The following is a 21041-nucleotide window of genomic DNA, read 5'->3' as shown; positions in this document are numbered from 1 at the left end:
AGCTTTATCCAGTACTGTGCCACACAGTACTGCAGTCAGCAAGTGTAAATATGTTTTACTCAGTGATTCTCCTGTATCCCATTTCCCAAAGGTTAATCAGAGATCATGAATTGGGGGGAGTTGGGGGGTTCTACATCTAACTCATATGCAATATGTTTTCCTCACTTAGTGGCTTTTGAGCAAATATTTTTGGCACTTTCATTAAGAAAGCAAAAGTGAACAGCAAGTGACACATATTGTGGTCTGACCTTGGAACAATTATCCAGATAAGAATCTCAGTATTGACACAGAATAACCACTCTGCAGTTATCTATATTTAAACAGGCAAAGCTCTCTTTCAATTAAAATGGGGGGGGGGGGGCGGGGGGCTTTAAGAGTCTCAAAAAAACCCCATACTACCACCAGCTCAGATCTGCTCTGCAGCTTAACTGAGGGCAGTCACAAAGCGTTCTTCTTGTGTAAAGTCAATGTAGCATGGACTTAACTGTACTCCCGCCCTGTCCTATTAACAAAGGATGCCGAAGGCTACTGGAGCAAGATTTGGGAGATTTTGGGGTTAGAAGGCTCTGAGTCAAAATGAAATGCCTTTTGTGGGTTCCCTCTGTAACTATTGTTAACATTCAGAAGTTAAGAGCACCTTAGGAAATGTTAATTTCAAACAGATGTTGTTACAGACACATGACTCTACGTATGACTATTACTAAGACATCTACAGCAGGTGACAGTGGGATGCGTTTGTAACTTAAAATCAAAGGGAAACAAAATGGCACACAAAACAAGGGGAAACTCGTACAAAAGCTTTGCTTCCTCTCTTCAAAACAAGTGCTGCTATGAAGAGGACATATAGTTACCTGCATCCATATCTGCAAAGAATGGAACAGCCAGTAAGGAAAAGAAGGAACCAGAAATTCAGTGTCTCAGTTGCATTTTAAAGTTCATAAGGAGAATAAAAATATCAGGATATTAATTTTTGTGAGTGTTACCTTAATTAGATGCTACTATTATTCATACAATTTCAAACCTAAACCCACTTTGTTCAACTGAAATCAACCAATTAGCCATAATCAGAGTTTTAACAACTTTTTTATTTTTATAGCTGTTTCTAAAAATTGAGCGGAACAATAAAGTGAACAAGTGACATGCAAATTATATTCTCAACCTCTTCAGTAAGGCAAAGGACTAAAATATGAGTTGGTACTGATGTCCTCACAAATAGTTTAAGAGGCAAATTATGAAATCAGATTAAGAATATTGCCCACATGAAGAATTCACAACTAAAATCTGAGTAGTTGTGATGGGGAATGGGAAGCATTCTGCTAGCATTCAGACTTCTTGCAGCTGGGTACACTTTGTGAAACAAGGTAAGCTAGCTATTACCAGCTTGCTCCTTTAAAGAGTATGTGGAGGCAAGTATGCAAAATTCCAATTTCATTCATTCATTCATTCATTCATTCATTGAATTTATATACCGCCCTATACCTGGAGGTTTTCAATTTCTAACACAATACCCTTGTATGCTAATATCACACAAAATACTGTTGCTAACAGACAGCATAAAGGTTTAATAAAAGCATGCTTCCAATGGTCTATCAGTCATTGTACCTTCTGGGGATTCCTCCTGGACATACGTCCCAGTCAGATATCGATGTACAAGGGCAGATTTACCACTAGCTAAGTTGCCCACAATTCCCTGTGGAGATAAAAGGTGAAAGTTTTTTTTTTACTTTAACTTTAAATTATTACAAGCGGAGATCTCACTGGACAAATTTGCAAATGGAAATGAATTACTTTTAATGCTAAATCAATACTAAATTTAGATACTCAAGCCAACACCCTCCTTTCAAATAACATCAGAAGCAGGAACCATAATCAGGCAAGGGAAAAAAGGTACTAAGCTAAACTTATGTTTGCTATTCTGAATTAAAGCAGTAAATGTCCTCTATGCACTAACATGGAAAACCACTTATCTCAATTCAGAATTAGATGGGCCCTTCTGAGCCTGTGGGAGACTCCTCAGAAAGACCTCTCACCTGACCTCATAGCAAAAGTCTGTGGGGCCAGGAAGATTGCAGGGGCCAGGAGGCAACATGCACCTCCCCATAGGTGTGGAGGAAGACAGACAAACAGGGGCAGTCATGGTCTCATGCCGTTTATCTTCCTGCCGCAGCAGTACCTATTTATCTACTTGCACTGGTGTGCTTTCAAACTGCTAGGTTGGCAGGAGCTGGGACAGAGCAGTGGGAGCTCACCCTGTTGAATGGATTTGAACCATCAACCTTCCGATCGGCAAGCCCAAGAGGCTCAGTGGTTTAGACCACAGTACCACCCGTGTCCCTGCGCTTCCGTGCGCTCTGGCACTCATCATGGTGTCCTGTTGCACCAGAAGCGGTTTAGTTATGATCCGGTTTCCACATGACCCAGAAACCTGTCTGTGGATAAATGCCAGCTCCCTTGGCCTGAAGGCAAGATAAGCGCCGCACCCCATAGTCACCTTTGACTGGACCTAATTGTCCAGGGGTCCTTTACCAGGCTTCCTGGATACCACAATACTTGAGGAAGGAAAAGCCTCACAGTGGTGAGGAGTTTCTGGCCATAACAGGATTTGGAAAACACAAGTATTTCAATGACTGGGATTTCCTCACTAAAATAAGATTTGGACAGGCATGACTTGGGAGAGTCTTGTATTTATTCACTTATTTAATTTGTATACCGCTGTGACGGACAGCTGAGCCAGACCAGTGTCTGGTGACGCAGTGCCTCGGAATTGCACCAAAGGGATGGAGCCCCTCTCTGATTGGCTACCAAGACAGCCAGCCAGAAGGGGGTGGAGCCAGCACTTTGGGAGGGAAAATAAAAGGAGCCGTTTCTGAGGGAGAGAGTTGGATAAGGGCTGGATTTGAGATGGGAGAAAAGGATTGGGACAGGGTTTGTCTGAGGGAGAATTAGTTCTGATTTGAATGTTACAACTGATTACTGAGTAACTGAAGTTTAAGAAAAGCTGTCCATATACTGTGTTTAAGCCTGTGACATTTTTATTTAGTTTAAGTAATAACTTAACTTCTACCTGAAAGAACACACCTCCTGACCCAACTTTGTTTCACCAAACCCCTTTTTGTGTGAATAAAACTTGTTTATCAACTCTGAATCAAACTTTCCCTCTCACAAGACCACCACAAGTTAGCCTGTGTTAATTGTACAAATTTGTTTAACTGGCGTACTGTGCAGTGGGTCTGCTATATGTAATTGGGTGCAGTTAGCGGGGTGAGTCTGCTACAACCACCTCCATCCATACGTAGATCTCAGGGCGGTTCACCACATAAAAAATACAAGATTAAAAAATACAAGTACAAAATACCTAATCAAAACAAGAACCAAAACAAACCAATAACACCCCCACCCTCTCCCACAACACATTTAAAAGATGTAAGCAGCCAAAGGTCTGATTACAGAGGAAAGTTTTTGCCTGGCACATAAAGATATGTGATGAAGGTGCCGGGCGAGCCTCCCTTGGGAGAGCATTCCACAAATGGGGAGCCACTGCAGAAAAAGCCCATTCTGTACCAGCCGAATTTCCTGATCAATCTTCAGAAGAAGCTTCCCTTGAACAGTTCCTGGAAAGCTGACAAAGCAAAAAGAGGAAGAAATCCACCTCAACCTGGTATTTCTCCTTTTAGCCTAGGACCCCTGCTAGCTCCAATTAGCTTCCACCTTCAAGTACCACTTCAGAGTAACTTGTTCACCTCCGTGCGTTCCTAACACCCTTAGTGCATTTGCGGAATTGTGCATTTAAGCATTTCTCTTATTCAACACGATGACAAAAGTGTGACATTGTAGACTCACTCTTTGAAATACATCTATCCTTTTTCTACAGCATCTTATTCCCATTTTCCTATTTTTGCAATGCAATATTCTGCACTGAAGAAACTATCATTTTCACTGCATTTGAATGCCATGTTAAATCATGGTTTAGAAGCTCTAGTTTCAGCATTTGTTCATGCTTGGATCCGGAACTGTGGTTAACATTATCCAGCGTTAGCTGAAACAAAACAAAATAAATGAAACGAAATAAAAAAATTCCTTCCATTAGCACCTTAGAGACCAACTAAGTTAGTTATTGGTATGAGCTTTCATGTGCATGTACACTTCTTCAGATAACAAGCCAGTTTCAAAAACAGTTTGAAGTTGGCTTGTTTTACTTTAGCTATTTAAATTAAACTATTAACTATATAAATTAAACACTGCTGCAAAACGGAGGTTGTGCAAGACAGAATGACTATAGTTTTATTTCCATTAATAGGCTACTAGGTATAATTAACTACAGTTAACAGATGCTGCAATGGTACTTATAATTAGCTCCTTTTTCTATTCTTATACATAATAGCTCAGGGTGTGGCTCAGACATTATAAAAGCAGCTTCCTCAAACAGTTACTTCTGGAACACAGAACAAACCCTTCAATTAGTACTAAGATTAACTGAAGCAATCAAAACCCAACTGCAGCTGAGCCACTAAAAAGAGTAACAATGCAGTTATATTCAGTATGTGTACACAAAAACAGATGGCAAAAATAGCCATATTATAATTAAAATTTAAAAACAAATAATACCAAAGTAGAAACAATAATTAGAGAAATACGCAGGCTGTTTGGAGACAATATGCTTTACCTTGTTCTGCCCCCTCCGGCCACACATAAGGAATAAGAAACTTATCGTACTTCAACCTGAAAGGAGCCTCAACTCATCCCAACTAAAATATATCAAAACCTTGGTTTTCGAGCAGCTTAGTTCTCGAACATTTTGGCTCTCAAATGCCGTAAGCCCAAACGAGAAATACCAGGTTGAGGTGGATTTTGGAAGCTGAACATCTGGTGGGACTTCCACGGCTTCCGATTGGCTGCAGGAGCTTCCTGAAGCCAATCAGAAGCCGTGCTTTGGTTTCCGAACATTTTGGAAGTCGAACAGACTTCCAGAACGGATTCCGTTCAACTTCCAAGGTACGACTGTATATTACACTAAATAGAATACTTCAGAAAATAAGAAAAACATTCTTATTCAACCATGTTTTAATGCTGCGCTAAACCATGGCTTAGCAGTACATGCATGAACTAGAACAAGCCAGAGCAAAGCCTCAGGCTTGTGAACTTCCACCTCCCCTCTCCTGCACATCAGAGAGGACAACTTTGCCAGTATTTAGTTTCACATTTACTGTTTATTGTGCTGTATGACCAGAATGGGTTTATCAATCATTCTCATTTTAAAAAGGCCAGCTTCATAACCAATGATTTTAAATAAAATTGACTATAGTTTGTAATAACCCACAATCTCCAGCTTTCGCAACATAAAAAAGCAAATATTATTTTAAAGAGAAAGCAAAGACCAGCAAGATCTTTCACCTGGCCACAAGGAAGAGAAAAGGCCACTTCCAGCTTTTTGACAAGAGTGCTACACCATCTTCGAAAGAAGGGGGAGGATAAGACCCAAGAAACAACAGGCTGGTGAGCTTGACGCTGATACCAGGAAAGGTCCTAGTATCAGTGCCAAGTAGTCAACCCAAACATAAACATATTTTTCTCCTGAGTTACATTTGAAAGCTTTAGAACCTGACATGGTACAGAGCCATTCAGAGTAGGAGTTCAACTAAATGAGTGAAAGAAACAAGCAGTGTCAACATGCATTAAACCAAATAACTTAAGAAACAAACTAAAAGTAGTGTACTGAAATGTTACTTACCACTTTGAGTTCTGGCACAGATCGACTTAGTGTCCACTCCTGGCTATTTACAAAGGCATCTGTAAAATGGAACATTTTTTAATAAAGCATTTTAACCATACATCAGTACTAAATAATTGTTACAGGTGACTTATTTTCATGTTATTATCTATTGCCTGGCCCCAAAGTGAGAGCAGAGCTCTGCTGCATAATGGGGATTTCCCACCCATCCACCTCCCCACTGGAGCCCCCTGCACCTGGTCAAAACTGTTTTTGAGATTTGGGGGACTTTCCCTGAAAAGATGAGGCATGAGTGGCCTGCAGCAGAAAGGGGGAGTCAGCAGAATTGGATGGGCAAATTGTACAAGAAAAAAGGCACTTCTACCCATGCATATAATCTTTGGTTCCCATCAAGTTATATTTTAATAAGCAAACCCTTCTATTTCATAGCTCTGTTCAGTGGCAGCTCATTTCTGAAAAACAGATGGCTCTGTGATGCATGTCATTTTCTGTTCTAAGCACACTTAACTGTAAGATTATGGTGATAGTCATGTATACTTTGCCCATTAATTTAGAATCTTAACAGCTTAAGTTTATGCACCTAAGGCTTTGCCATTTATTAATACTATGCAGGCAAAATATAGTAATGTGCATCACTGCAGCTAAAGCAATACCTTTCACTTTCGGTAAAGATATGCCAAGTTGACATGAATGAGGAGAGAAGACAGCAGCACTACATGGTAGTAACTGCCGTATCCAGCCTGTAATCAGCAAGAGTGACTAGTGTACCCTCCTAATTTTATTAGCCTGCTTATCCCCTAGGCCAATAATGAACATATACATGCTTAGAACTGGATGTGCCATTAACCATACAGTGGCAAAGTCAATACACTTTCACAAACAGATGCATCAAGTTGTAACTAATACAAAATCTCAAGCTTATTCTACCTAGACATCCTTATTCTATTTTTTGCAGTTCTTCTGGAATAGCAACAGAAGTCCAAAATATGTCTGGTGTTTAATCCTAAGTACTACTCTCCGTTGCCATTTTGCACCTATTACTTATACCAGAATGAATCATAGGTGATATCTATTCTAAGGTACCTCATACAGGAACATGTATGGAAGGAAATGCCAAAATTAGAAACCACTTAATGGCCAGCATGGCACAGTAACATTATTTTGCCCTAACATGCATTAAATAGAAATAGGTCTCTAGACACATAAACTATTCCTTTCATGTTAACACCCAAATTTTTTAAAAAAAATATGAAATCATGGTTTTTAAGACACAATTTGCTTCCTTAAAATAGTAAGTGCATGGCTATTCAATTAATTAGAAATGTCTGTCTTGTTTTAACATTTCCATATTTCACATATACATTAAGAATGTACACTTCGGTTTCATAACTTTTTTTCTTCTTTTTAAAAACAATTCTATGTGAAGCTATTTTGTCACCCAACGGGGACAGCATTCCTGTTCCATTTTTATTTTTTGTGTGGTTTTTTTTGTAAAGTAAAGGCATGTGGTTAGGAACATTTGGGTTGAAAAGTATTACCAAGTACAGTGGTACCTCGGTTTAAGAACAGCCCTGTTTATGAACTATTTGAACTATTCTGCAAAACCAGAAGTAGTGTTCCGGTTAGCGAACTTTACCTTGGTCTACGAATGGAATCTGAACGGTGGAAGGGCACTGGCAGCAGGAGGCCTCATTAGGGAAAGAGCGCCTCGGTTTAAGAACGGACCTCCAGAATGAATTAAGTTCGTAAACCGAGATACCACTGTATATAACTACTACTACAAGCACTACCACTAGCACTACTATTTCCTGCCCCACCTCCCAAAGGAGCCCACGGACCCATGTTCAAGTTTTTGGGCAGCCCAAAGTCAAAGCATCACGAACAAGGTTGAATTATGCAAAAGATCTATATGTTGAAGCATAGATCTTCAACAGAAAAGTGTCTTAAGTGCTTTACGCTAAGGTTTTTAAGATATACATATCCTGAGATACCCTTCAAGAATCCCAACATCCCTTCAAGAAGCACAGAAGATTACCGAGAGAAGTTAAGAAGTTTGAGCATCAGTTGCCTTGACCTTCTAGACACTGGCTTCTGGAACACACATTTAATGAACTGGTTTAACCTTGCATGGACTTGGAAACCTTAGCAATCTGCCTCCCTACCAGTGATGTGAGCTGGAAAATCTTCTGCAGTCGTACCTCGGAAGTCAAACAGAATCTGTTCTGGAAGTCCATTTGACTTCCAAAGTGCGGCTTCTGATTGGCTGCAGCTTCCTGCAGCCAATCAGAAGCTGCAGTAGACTTACAAAAGAATGTTCAAAAACTGGAACACTCCTGGTTTTCAATTGTTCGGGAGCCGAAACGTTCGACTCCCATGGTGTTCGGGAGCTGATGTACAACTGTATTACCAAAAGGGGATAGTTTGGTAAAATTAATATAAAAAATGAATACAACAGTCAATTGCAACTGTGAATCTTTCAAACTTAACTTTTTCAAATTACTCTCCCCTAAGAACTTTGCATGTGTATAAATGCATCCATGCTTAAATTAAAGTTAATAAGCCTTAAATAATAATAAAATTTTATTTATATCCCTCCCTTCCCAGCCGAAGCCGGGCTCAGAGCGGCTAACAACAGTAAAATGATACAACATTCTAAAATCATTTCATTATAAAATCAATTCAAATCAGATTAATGGCAACCATTGGGCTAGAGTTCTGTGAGGATTGCCAAAGGAAGGGGGTCAGGCTGTGCCCTGGCTAAAGACCTGGTGGAACAGCTCTGTCTTGCAGGCCCTGCGGAAAGATGTCAAGTCCCGGAGGGCCCTAGTCTCTTGTGACAGAGCGTTCCACCAGATAGTGGTGTGTGTTTTAATTTACATAATGCATGTTATAGCCCTTAGATGTTTTCTGTCTCAGATCAACTTGTAAATGGTGGCCAAAATACCTAAATGAAAAGTTGTAAATGCTAACAAAATATTTTTGTGCCATCACTAAAATTACTAAGGCCACCATCTGGCATACAGTTGAATTATTGCAAGCATTAATCTCTCCCCTATTTAATTCAGACCATGACCTTAATACTAGTTTAGTTCTTAATCATCTGGCTATTTCAGTACATCTGGCATCTTCTTTGCCTCTGACCTGGAACCTTCTAATATTTTTAACCCGCTTCCATCAACACATGACAGTATTTAACATAAAAGCGTGCGCTGAAGAGAGAGAAATGTTATATATGGCTTTAAATAGAAAACTCCTGATAAGAAAGTATAGAAACAAACAAATGGGATTCTAGTAGTGGCATATATGGCTGCTAACTACAAAATACAATGATGCAATTGCTTCCAGACAGCTATTATCTGAAAAAATAAGGAAGAAGTAAATATTCCTCAGATCACAGCATCATGGAATCTAGTAAGAGTAATGATTCTGAAGTGATCCACATCTGATCTGCATATTATTCTTGGCTCCTCTCCCCAACTTTACAAGGGCAGGCAGTTTTTTCCTAGATCTGCAGAAGTCAGGGAAGTGCATTCACTGACCCCCTGCTGTACTTGAAGAAAGTAGCATCTGGCAGGCCTGCATTGCTCTCCTGTCTTCCCAGTGCCGCATGTCACTGCCACTTACCTAGAGATGGGAAGGCTCAGGGCGGGGAATAGAAAATTTAAGGGAGGAAATGGTTTTTCATTCTTTCCCTATTTTACCCCCTCCAAGTCGTTTTTGCATTCCCCCCCCCCCCAAATTGAAATTACTATTTCTTGCAGGCATCTCCACCAAACAGTTTGTGGCAAAGGCCCCTGTCTAGTGGGTAGCATCTGACTAGAACCAGGGAGTCTGAATCCTCATTCAGTTGTGAAACCCATTAAGTGACTGTGGGTCAGTCATATACAGTGGTGCCTCGCAAGACGAAATTAATTCGTTCCGCGAGTTTTGTCGTCTTGCGATTTTCTTCGTCTTGCGAAGCACGGTTTCGGAAAAGTTTTGGAAAAGCTTCAAAAATCACCCAAGTCTTCAAAAACCTCAAAAAAGGCTACCACACCGCGTGCTATGAGTTGCTCCTCGAAGTCAAGTCGCAACTGTCTTAACGGTGTTAAGAAAAAGGAAACAAACTTGCAAGACGTTTCCGTCTTGCGAAGCAAGCCCATAGGGAAAATCGTCTTGCGAAGCAGCTCAAAAAACAAAAAACCCTTTCGTCTAGCGAGTTTTCCGTCTTGCGAGGCATTCGTCTTGCGAGGTACCACTGTACTCAGTCTAACCTACCTCAGAGAATATTTTGCTCAGGACAGCATATTTATTTTTTACATGGTTTTTATTATGTTGTAAACCATTTTGGTGGGTTTTTAGGAATAACGGTATATAAATTGCTCGGTCCCTGCTTCTGCCAACCTAGCAGTTCGAAAGCACATCAAAGTGCAAGTAGATAAATAGGTACCGCTCCAGCGGGAAGGTAAATGGCTTTTCCGTGCGCTGCTCTGGTTTGCCAGAAGCGGTTTAGTCATGCTGGCCACATGACCCGGAAACTGTCTGCGGACAAACGCCAGCTCCCTCGGCCAATAAAGCGAGATGAGCGCCGCTACCTCAGAGTCGTCCACGACTGGACCTAATGGTCAGGGGTACTGTCGTTACCTTTTAGTAGTAGTAGCAGTACACTCACAATCAGTACCATTTGCAAAGAACTCTCAGGTAAGGATTTATGTATACTTATTTAAGAAATGCATACGCCAACTTTCAGAGTCAAGCTCTCCCAAGATAGCTTACAAAAAGTAAATACACTAAAACAATCCACTTTCAAATATTTCCATTTTAATCACATTATGACTTAAAAGTTCTAATTTTGATACAATCCTTTATTCTATAGCATCCATGTCTTGAATGTAATTTAGATCAGGGGAGAAATAAGTGTTAACTGCCTCCTGAATGCCTTCTCTTCCATTTAACTTTGGCATGGTCCAGAAACAACCTTGATTAAAAAACTCTACTTCTGCAAAATCTGGTAGAATTAAACTAGACAGTTTCTTAAAAGCTTCATAATGTATCCAAATACTGTATTAATATGTCCAACTGATACATACCTTAAAACCACCACAAAAGCATGCAAGAAGGACCATTGTTCATGAAATGAAGTCATTTTAACTCTGATCTTTGAAGCTACAGTATCTAGGTACAGTGGTACCTCGGGTTAAGAACTTAATTCATTTCAGAGGTCCGTTCTTAACCTGAAACTGTTCTTAACCTGAAGCACCACTTCACTTTGGCTAATGGGGCCTCCCGGTGCTGCCGCTGTGCCACCGGAGCATGATTTCTGTTCTCATCCTGAAGCAAAGTTCTTAACCCGAGGTACTATTTCTGGGTTAGTGGAGTCTGTAACCTGAAGCGTATGTAACCCAAGGTACCACTGTATACACATTACAAGTTCTACATCATGGTCTAACAGTGAAAGGCATATATAAAAAATAAATAAATAAAAAATTGTCCAGTAGCACCTTAGAGACCAACTAAGTTTGTTCTTGGTATGAGCTTTCGTGTGCATGCACACTTCTTCAGATATAAGGCAACCGTTTTAAGCAACTACAACATGTTATTAACAGGATCATTTAATGCAGTATGATATGGAGATAAAAGGCATTAATGTATTTAAGTCTAGCTGGAACTGCATTAGGCTGATGTCCCTTTGGACTTCATAATGCAAGCTCTTGAACTCCCAAGTGGAGAGGGCACTGACACTCCTAATAGTTCCTTCTCACAATATTGCCATTATCAAGGTGGTTAAAGAATGAGGCTCAAAAAAGAGAATTATTTAACATGAAATAGAATCCTCTCTTTAAGAATGAGTGTTGTGTTAGATTTCATATCCAATATGAAACTGAAGAGTGAATGAGGGGGTATAGTTTTTCAAAATGCTACCAGAGTTAAAGGATTTGATCTGCTAAGTAGAATTGCCTAATTACTTCTCAGCAGAGTGACAGATGTGTAATTAGTATTCAAGATTATCCACTCATTCCCCATCAACTGTGAATGTGACAGTTGGTTATGGCAATGCTTTGAGTAAAATGTACTCAATAAATACATTAAGCAGAGGATAAATAAAGTTGTGATGTGAAAGGTTGAAAAGATACAAATGTTTACTCAAGGCAGACTAAAAAGCAACACGAACTGTTGACAAGGGAGAAGAAGTTTGGTCTTCCTGACCAATCTAAAAACCAAGGAGTAAACAACAGGAGGTATGGCCATGGTTTACAAGAATTCTCTCTGTTTTGTTCCATTCCATCAGTCATCTCTCGTGAAAAATGGCAAACAGAAGCTAGTCCTAGTATAACGTGGATGGCAAAGATCAAGAAGTATTGCTTCTAAAGCAGGTTGGGGACCTTTTGGCTCCATGAGTTCGTATCTTAGAGGGACCTAGCCTTGCAGACCAAACTGTAGGAGGCAATGATGGCCACAAACCTGGGTGGTTTTAAGAGGATTGGACAAATTCATGGAGGAGAAAACCAAGAATGACTACTAGCCAAGATGGTTATGTTCTGCCTCCGTGGTTAGAGAGAGTTACACTTCTGAATACCAATTGCTGGAAGCCACAGTAAAGGGAGAGGGCTCTTGTGCTCAAGTCCTGCTTGCCAGCTTCTCCTATGCATCTGGCTGGCCACTGTGAGAACAGGATGTGACAGATGGGCCACTGACCTGATCCAGGAGGCTCCTCTTATGTTCTTAGCCCTCCCCACCTGTCATCACAATAACATAAGGTGACTGCACACTTCAAAGTCCCAAAGAAGCAACTGGTCACTGAACAACTCCAAGCAAATCTGGAGGATGTGGACCATTTGAATCCCTTCCAATCAGGATTCAGGATTCATCATGGGACTGAAACCTCCTTGATCACACTGGTTGATGATCTGGCGGGCTAGGAACAGAGGTGAAAGCTGTTTCTTAGTTCTGCTGGATCTCTCAGTGGCTTCTGATAACATCAATCATGGTATCGTTCTGGACCATCTAGGAGGCTTGTGAGTTCGGAGAACTGTTATACAGTGGTTCTGCTCCTTCCTCCTGGGCCATGGCCAAAAAGTGGTGTTGAGCGGTGAGTGTTCAGACCCCTCGGCACTCACTTATGGGGCGCCTCAGGTCTCCATCCTCTCCCCCATGCTTTGCATCATCTATATGAAGCCCGCTGGGGGAGATCACCAGGGGTTTGGACTGGGTGTTCACCATTACGCAGATGATCTCCAGTTCTACCTCTTGTTTAAATTGGAACCAGTGAAGGCAGTGAACGTCCTCTGTGAGTGTCTGGAGGCTCCTCCACTTCTTCAGTGGGGTGGCAGTTATAATAATTATAATTAAAATAATTATTATTTTATTGTTTATACCACACTCATCTGGTTGGGCTTCCCCCAGACACTCTGGGTGGCTTCCAGCAAAATATATAAAAAATAAAATGTCAGACATGAAAATGGGTTGAGGTTGAATCCTGACAAGTACAGTTTGTGGGGGACAGGCAGGTTGCGGGGGGGGGGGGGGGCTCCCTAGTCCCCAACCAGGTAACTAAAGAAGCAGGTGTGCAGCCATGGGATCATTTTAGACTCACAGGTGTCCATGGAAGTACAGGATATTTCTGTGTCCAGGGCAGCTGTCAACCAGCTCAATCTGGTACGATGGCTGAGAACTGGATGCACTCTGTATGGTAGTGGTGCCCACCCTGTGAAATGCCCTTCCATCAGATGTTAAACAGATAAGCAACTATATGACTTTTAGAAAACATCTGAAGGCAGCCCTGTACAGTTTCTGATGTTGAGGTTTTATTGTGCTTTTAAAATTTTGTTGGGAGCTGCCCAGAATGGCTGGAGCAACCCAGTCAGCTGGGTGGCATGTAAATAATAACATTATGATTGTTATGATTCAGGATGCCTTCCCTTCCAAACTGCAATCACAAGTGCACTTTAAGAATGCTCATTGTACACCAGCATCCTCTACCAGGCCACAGCTTTGGGAAGCCAACCTTTTGGACCAAATCAGAACTCCGCCCCTCTCTAGAGTCTTCCCACATGGCCTATGTGACAGTCAATCAAACATCCCTTGACAAAGCTACTCAATAGCCCATATTCAAATTTGCAGGATGGGATTTCAGTTAAACATGTCTTCTTTGCCTCCTTTACCTCCCCAGTGAAGATGCAAGGCTCTCTCTTAACTGTGCTGCCAATAATTAAAAGGACCACTTCCCATGAGCTCGCTCTGTTCATCCCTTGTCCCACTGCCAGCCAACTGCACTCCAAGAAGAAAACCATTTGGGGGGGACACAGGGGGACACATATAAAGGAAAGTTCCACTGCATAAGTAGCAGTCCTTGTGCACATGGTATCGCTTTGTTGGATACAACCCCTTGAATTTGTACTCAAGTCTCTCCTATCCAAGTTCTAATTCTTCTACTCCCCCATTTATTGGGAAAGTCACTTTTTAATCTACTTGGCATAATTAGTGAACAGAAATGCCACTGTCCATTTTTTGAAGGGAAAGCATGATGCACATTACATAAATAAAAGCAATGAATGAAATAATCATACTGGAGTAAATTTAAGTTAAAACGCAGGGAATAATTAATAACATGTTAATGATTTCCCACTGAGTTGCTGCTTTCACATCCCCCAACCCTGCTCCCATTTAAAAGAGATGTTTAATTCCATAGCCCTTTCCTCTGTTTCATTATATTTACTGACAGAGCTATTCCCTTTATTACATTTCATCTAAAAAACAGAGCCTAGTTCATTCCAATCTGGAGATTCTAAAGTGCAAATCTATACTCCTTTTCCAGGAAATAAGCCACACTGATGGAACACAGTGGAACTTATAAACCAGGCCTATGTCTGTTTACCTAGATGAAACATCAATACTGTATCACATGTACTACATACAGTGCCTCCAGTTTTTTTCTTCCTATGTCTAGGGCTATGCACCTGCACCGCAATAGGTCACTACTCTCAACAAAGATTGCCACCTTCATCTTTGCTGGCTTAAATATTTGATGAGCAAAAGGAGCTTTGCTGTAGCTACTAGCGTAATGGGATGCAGAAGAGGGTACCAACCAGTGTTCTCTGTATACTTCACAAACATTCACTGAGCCATTCAGAAGAAATCAGCAGTTTTATGAATGTCACTAATTTAGCTTATCACCTGCAACCAGTTCCATTTTGTCCCAATATTGCATTGTGTTACTAGGACCCTACTTGCCTTTGAGAACAAGTGTTCATCCCAATACAATTTATACAAGGTCTAAAATAGGCTTTTAAAGCACCTTGCACTGTTTGCGCATACACACTTAGCATTCCTCACACTGGCATAAAATTTAACATTATTCCAACAAGTTAAAAGAACCTACAGTGCCCTTTAGGAGTGTCCTACTGAACTACCACCACCAACAACAACAACAGCAACAGCAACATTAACAACCACAAGGAGAGCAGGATTCTGCCAAAAAATGTGTGAGGGTGGGGGAGAGAAAAGAAAAGAAAAGCAATACTTGACAAAGACAAAGGGTGTGCATGCTACTGTGAGGATTCACTGACCTAGTAACCTATATAAAGAAACCAAGAGGCTCTTCTCCTGCTCTCCAATAGAAAGACCCAACACTGAGGAGCCAAGCTCAACGACTAGTGCAGATTTATGGACCGGTGCAGGAATGCCCATGCGAGAAAGGGCATCCCTTTCGGGTCAGCATTTCGCCCGAGTGCTGCCCGCCCCCTTCGCCCAGCCCCCGTCCCCGCCCAACCCGGGAGGCACCTCTGCTCAGGGGCTCCGCGAGGCTCTCGGTGCTGGACTGCGCGCGGGCGCCGGCGCTTCTCTGGAGGCTGCTGCTGCTCCCCGCCCGGGCCCGGGGAGACCTGCCCAGGGGGCTCCCGAAGGGCGAGAAGACCCCGCTGAAGAAGCGCAGCAGGCGGCGCTCGGGCGAAGAGGCGACGCTCCCGGCCGAACTCTCCCAGGCCCCCAGCCGCTCCGAAAGCACCTGCAGCTCGCCGGCCGGGCTCTTCGGGCCCCCGCCCGCCTCGGCCCCCGCCCGCGGGGGGCGCCTGCCGGCGCTCAGCGACCTTCCCGCGCCGCCGGCCGGCAGAGAGAGGCAGCCCGAGCTGCTGTGGCGCTTGGTCCGCGCCAAGGCGCGCAGCCGCAGCGCCTCCCCGCCGCTCCAGTGCCGGAAACTGCAGCTCCGGCGCAGCGGAGCCGCCGCCGCCGCCCGCCGCGCGGGGCCCAGGCCGCCGGGGGCCGCTTCCTCGGCGGGCGAGTGTCTCGGGAGCCCCGCGGGGCCGGCCTCCTCCTCCTCCTGCTGCTGCTGCGAGCCCCGCAGGGGACGCCGGCCAGCCCCCTCGGGCGCCGAGTCCTTCTTCCCGCGCGCCTCTGCCGGCGGCCACCTGAAGCCCAGCCCGGCTCGCCTGGTCACCTTCAGGCGGCCCAGCTCCAGCTGCCCGGTGCTGAGGGCCCGCGAGCTGCGGAAAGCGTGCCCGGCGGCAGCCCCGGCGCTCTCCTCCTGCTGCTGGAGGAAGCCATCGCGGGGCACGGCGGCCGAGCCGAGAGGCTCCTTCTTCACTAGGGTCACCGAGATGCGGTAGACCGTTTTCCGCTGGGGGGTCCCCCGCTCCGCGGCGCCCGGGGAGGAAGGGGCGGAGGTCGGGTCGCTGCTGTCCAGGAGGTACATCTCCAGTCCCGCCGCGGGGGACTAACCGAGGCCAGGTCCTTTGTCCCTGCCTCTCCTCCGGCGGCGATCTCCTCCGCCTGCAGTCACTTCGGGAGGCACGGCGGCTCCGGCTGCCCTTCCCTCCTCCGGCTCGGCTGCCTGGGGAGGTAACGGCATCGCTCCATGTCGACAGCGCCCGCCTATGAAACAGCCGCCCCACGGAGCCTCCCTTTCTCTCCTGCCTCCCGGCCACGCGCGCCCACCATCACCACCCCAAATCCAAGCCGGGGCGGTCGGGAGGGAGCAGAGCGAGCTTTCCTCCCGCAGATCTCTGGAAGCAGCGCCGGAGAGGATTAGCGAGGGGAGGAGCAGCAGCCGCCCTCCTCGGTTTTATTGTTTACAGAAGATTGCCCGTCCGCATATTGTGCCCTTTTTGCAGAGCAAATCCGATTATATCTCGTCCGCTTAATATACTAAATGAAGCGCCGGCCCTGTATTATCCTTGCAATCTACTGTCGCCCAAAAGGAAGAACGATGCTGAAAATAATAATAATTCCCCGTGGCCACCAATCGCTGGATGCCTCAGCGTAATCCGACTCCTAGACAAACACGTTCCTCGCCTGCAATCAGCATAATGTACTACAGTCTCCCAGTATCGGAAAGCAGCAGATATCCTAAAGAGCTTCGTCTCAAGAAACGGGGAGAAAAGGCAAATTCCGGAGTGGAACACAGCTTCTCTGCGGAATGAGTTAGCTTGCAAATACCAGAACATAAAGTAGCCCAAGAGAATGAGGGCAGGAATTACTTACTGTAAGGGCAGGAATTACAAAGCTCATCATACCTAGAACAAACTTAGCTGGTCTCTAAGGTGCTACTAGACTTAATTTTTTAAAATTATTTTGTAAGGGCCAGGTTTGTTTTGTCAGTTCCATACCAGTCAAACAAAACCAGGTTTTGTGAAACCAAAAAGCTAGCAATCTGCTTTTAATCTTAGTAATAAAGCTACTGAACTACCACAGCAAATAAAACTCCAATTTCTTCAGAATGTTTCTGAAACTAGCTTAAATAAAAGTGTTACATAAAACAATCCTAAATATATTTACTCATAAATTCTGAATTTAGTAGTACTTATTCCCTAGTTAGGGACGCAGGTGGCGCTGTGGGTAAAACCTCAGTGCCTAGGACTTGCTGATCGTAAGGTCGGCGGTTCGAATCCCCGCGGCGGGGTGAGCTCCCGTCGTTTGGTCGCAGCTCCTGCCCACCTAGCAGTTCGAAAGCACCCTTAAGTGCAAGTAGATAAATAGGTACCGCTCTCTAGCGGGAAGGTAAACGGCGTTTCCATGCGCTGCGCTGGCTCGCCAGATGCAGCTTAGTCACGCTGGCCACGTGACCCGGAAGTGTCTCCGGACAGCCCTGGCCTCTTAAGTGAGATGAGTGCGCAACCCTAGAGTCAGACACGACTGGCCCGTATGGGCAAGGGTACCTTTACCTTTATTCCCTAGTTAAGTGTGCTCAGGTCTGAAGCCTTTGATTGCTGCTGAATTATACTCCTTTACTAACAAAATAAAAAAATTCCTTCCAGTAGCACCTTAATTTTGTTTCGACTACTTGCCTGTAACTAGATCCTTTACTAACAGTCTTGCAGGAAAGGGGTACCAGTTTCTGGATGGCCCTGATCATAGGCATACCCAAGGGGGAGCTGGGAGAGGCAGCTCCCCCCATCAATGAAAATAAATTAAAATACATAGCAAACTGAGGTTCGGCCTTCCCCCAACAAAAACCCTGGCTATGCCCATGGCCCTGATAATTTACAGCCCCAACTCAGTGCACAGATTGCATTGTTTGTTCTATCTTGTTCATCTGAAATATTGTGTTAAGAGTCACAAAGAAAGATAGTTAGTTTTTCTGTTTTAAAAAGAGTATTAATAGAAATACAGTGGTACCTCGGGTTACATACGCTTCAGGTTACAGACGCTTCAGGTTACAGACTCCGCTAATCCAGAAATAGTACCTCAGGTTAAGAACTTTGCTTCAGGATGAGAACAGAAATCGTGCTGCGGTGGCGGCGTGGCGGCAGCAGGAGGCCCCATTAGCTAAAGTGGTGCTTCAGGTTAAGAACAGACCTCTGGAACCAATTAAGTACTTAACCCGAGGTACCACTGTATCCATGAGGAACTTTAGGAGGATGCCAATTTTAATTAACCACTTTATGCTTTTTTAAAAAGCCACATTCAATGTTTTCACTCAGTATCTCAAACATCAGCCTCCAAAACAAACTTAGTTGGTCTCTAAGGCGCTACTGGACATTACACACACACACACACACACACACACACACACACACACACACATACACATATATATGAGAGATAATCAGCCTCCCAATTTCGCAAGGGAAGCCGAGCTATCACAGTAATAGATAGATAGATACTGGGGGTCCTCAAGAAACTTGATTTTGTGCACACCTGCCTTTTTCAGGTGTTATTAACATTACTTGACTAATTTGAGCCATACACTTGCATATTTAAGCAAGAAATATAAGGCCTATTTATCTACTCCAGCATTTTATTACCAAAGCAGGACATGATCCTCTTCCACTCCTGTTCCTCAGCAACTAGTAATACAGTCCCTGGTACTGGAAGTAATACAAGTTTTGTTTTTTTGTTTTTGGACCCAACAATGATAGTTTGAGGCAATGTAATTTTTCATCAGCTTTTGGTTATTCAATCAGCAGCATTAAGACTTTCAAGTAAAAATGCAGTGTTCAAAGATTTCAGTCTCTTCAGAGGTATGATTCTCTTTCTCTATATGCACACACCCCTTTCAAGAGTTACATACACCAGTGTTTAGAGAGCCAATCAGGTGTCATCTAGTTTTGGCAATGATGGCTCATAAACCCACCTTTTTTGGAGTAATACCATAAAAGTATATATCAATGGAAAGATAATTTAATAAAGAATGTAATGCAACAATTTTTATGAAGGATTTTTTTATTACAACAACATTCATAAAGAAGAAACGTAGAACACAAAGAAAAAATGAGATATACAAAAATTCTCACCATGTCAGTTAATACTTAGTTGGGTGACCTTTAGCCTTCCCAGGGAGTGAACCAAGTTTTTTAGTTCTGCAGCTGTAATAATGTGAAACTAAGATTGAATTATTGCCTCTATTAATTGGGTTTTATTGCTAGGTTGCTTCTGACTAGCTTCTTTAGTCGACTCCATTTTGACTGGGTTAATGTCTGGGCTATGTATTTTTGGGCATTTATATTCCCATTGACACAATTTCTGCCCACACCTTTTGCTGTCATACAACCCCAGATCATAACACTAACTGGGTGTTTCATGGTAGGTGCAAGGCAAGTAGAATGTAAATCTTCTCTGATACTCGCCCTCATGTATTACATGCCACCACTACCAAGCAAGGAGATTTGCGTCTCATCACTCCAAATAACACTGTCCCATTGTTCCACTGTCCAGTTAACATGGGTTTTAGCCCAGTTTAATCTTTTCAACCTTTGTTTGAGTGGTAACAATGGCTTTTCCCTTGGAATTTTAGCATTTAGACCATATTCCTGCAGTCTGAGCCAAACAGTCCTTGCACTCAACTTCATATTACATTGTGCCATGTCATCTTGTACAGTGGTGCCCCGCAAGACGAAATTAATTCGTTCCGCAAGTTTTGTCGTCTAGCGAATTTTTCGTCTTGCGAATTATTATTTAGACAAAGGAAACAAAGTCGCGAGACGTTTTCGTCTTGCGAAGCAAGCCCATAGGGAAATTCGTCTTGCGAGGCAACTCGCAAACGGAAAAACCTTTCGTCTAGCGAGTTTTTTGTCTTGCGAGGCATTCGTCTTGCGAGGTACCACTGTATACACCCAGATGATTTTCTTCTGTCAGGTAGGCACAGTTTCTCAATTCTTCTATCGTCACTTGCTGTTGTGCACCTTTCCTGCCTTTACCAGTCTGATTTTGTAGTGACTGAGTCTCCTTATACCTCTTCAAAAATTTAGAAATGCCACCTTTGGTTAAGTTTCCACTGATTTTTCTTCTAATTTCTTCATAACTGTAGCCTTGTTCACTTAAAATTACTATTTTACATCACTTTCTGGGTGACCAGTCAACTTTTTGCACCATTTCTTTAATTTTATTACGTTTTACAAGCTCACTAAATGAAAGAACAAAAAACCCCAACCAACTTGATAGCAATCATATAACACACTGACAAATGTCCTCCTTATTTATGTTGTAATAAATAATCTTTCATAAAAATTATTACATTACATTCTTCACTAGATTATCTTTCCATTGATATATAATTTTGTAGTATTACTCCAAAAAAAGTGGTGTTATGAGGTGTATTGTCGAAACAAGATGACACCTGATTGGCTCTCAACACTCCTTTTTCTGGTTATTTGCCTATAGCTTTTGATAGAATACAGATAATTGAACAAACTTCATTGCATTACATTCCTCATTATCTTTCCATTGATACACAGTATCTGCAAGAATACTTAATAATACAAGCATTCACACTTGATACACTGGCAATAATGAATACACAACCTGAGAATTTTTTTACTTGGGAAAGTGATCTATTGAATCTGGCAATATTTATTGGCTTTTAAGTGATGCCTGTAAAAGTGAACATCTTCTGGCAGGGCTC

The 21041-nt window shown here is 43.0% G+C and overlaps 1 protein-coding gene across 13 annotated transcripts in view; it reads right to left on the bottom strand.

Annotated features, from left to right (window-relative positions):
- The window catches only part of AGAP1 (ArfGAP with GTPase domain, ankyrin repeat and PH domain 1), a 335950-nt gene that overhangs the window by 296876 nt on the left and 18033 nt on the right, over positions 1-21041 (bottom strand). For 3 of the 13 annotated variants that reach the window (XM_028702820.2, XM_077918621.1, XM_028702855.2), the window contains exons 2-4: positions 5729-5787; positions 1603-1690; positions 852-863 (exon numbers count right to left, since the gene is read on the bottom strand). In XM_028702820.2, coding sequence (XP_028558653.1) covers positions 852-863; positions 1603-1690; positions 5729-5787 — 159 coding nt within the window. Of the gene's footprint in view, positions 1-793; positions 864-1602; positions 1691-5728; positions 5788-15487; positions 17173-21041 lie in introns of those variants that run through there. The other 10 variants (XM_028702829.2, XM_028702836.2, XM_077918615.1 and 7 more) reach the window with 7 other exon arrangements.

This window comes from Podarcis muralis, chromosome 1 (genome assembly GCF_964188315.1).
Source record: "Podarcis muralis chromosome 1, rPodMur119.hap1.1, whole genome shotgun sequence".
NCBI classification, from domain to species: Eukaryota; Metazoa; Chordata; class Lepidosauria; order Squamata; family Lacertidae; genus Podarcis; species Podarcis muralis.
The sequence above is the reverse complement of the archived record's forward strand: the minus strand, read 5'-3'. Positions and strand labels throughout refer to the sequence as shown.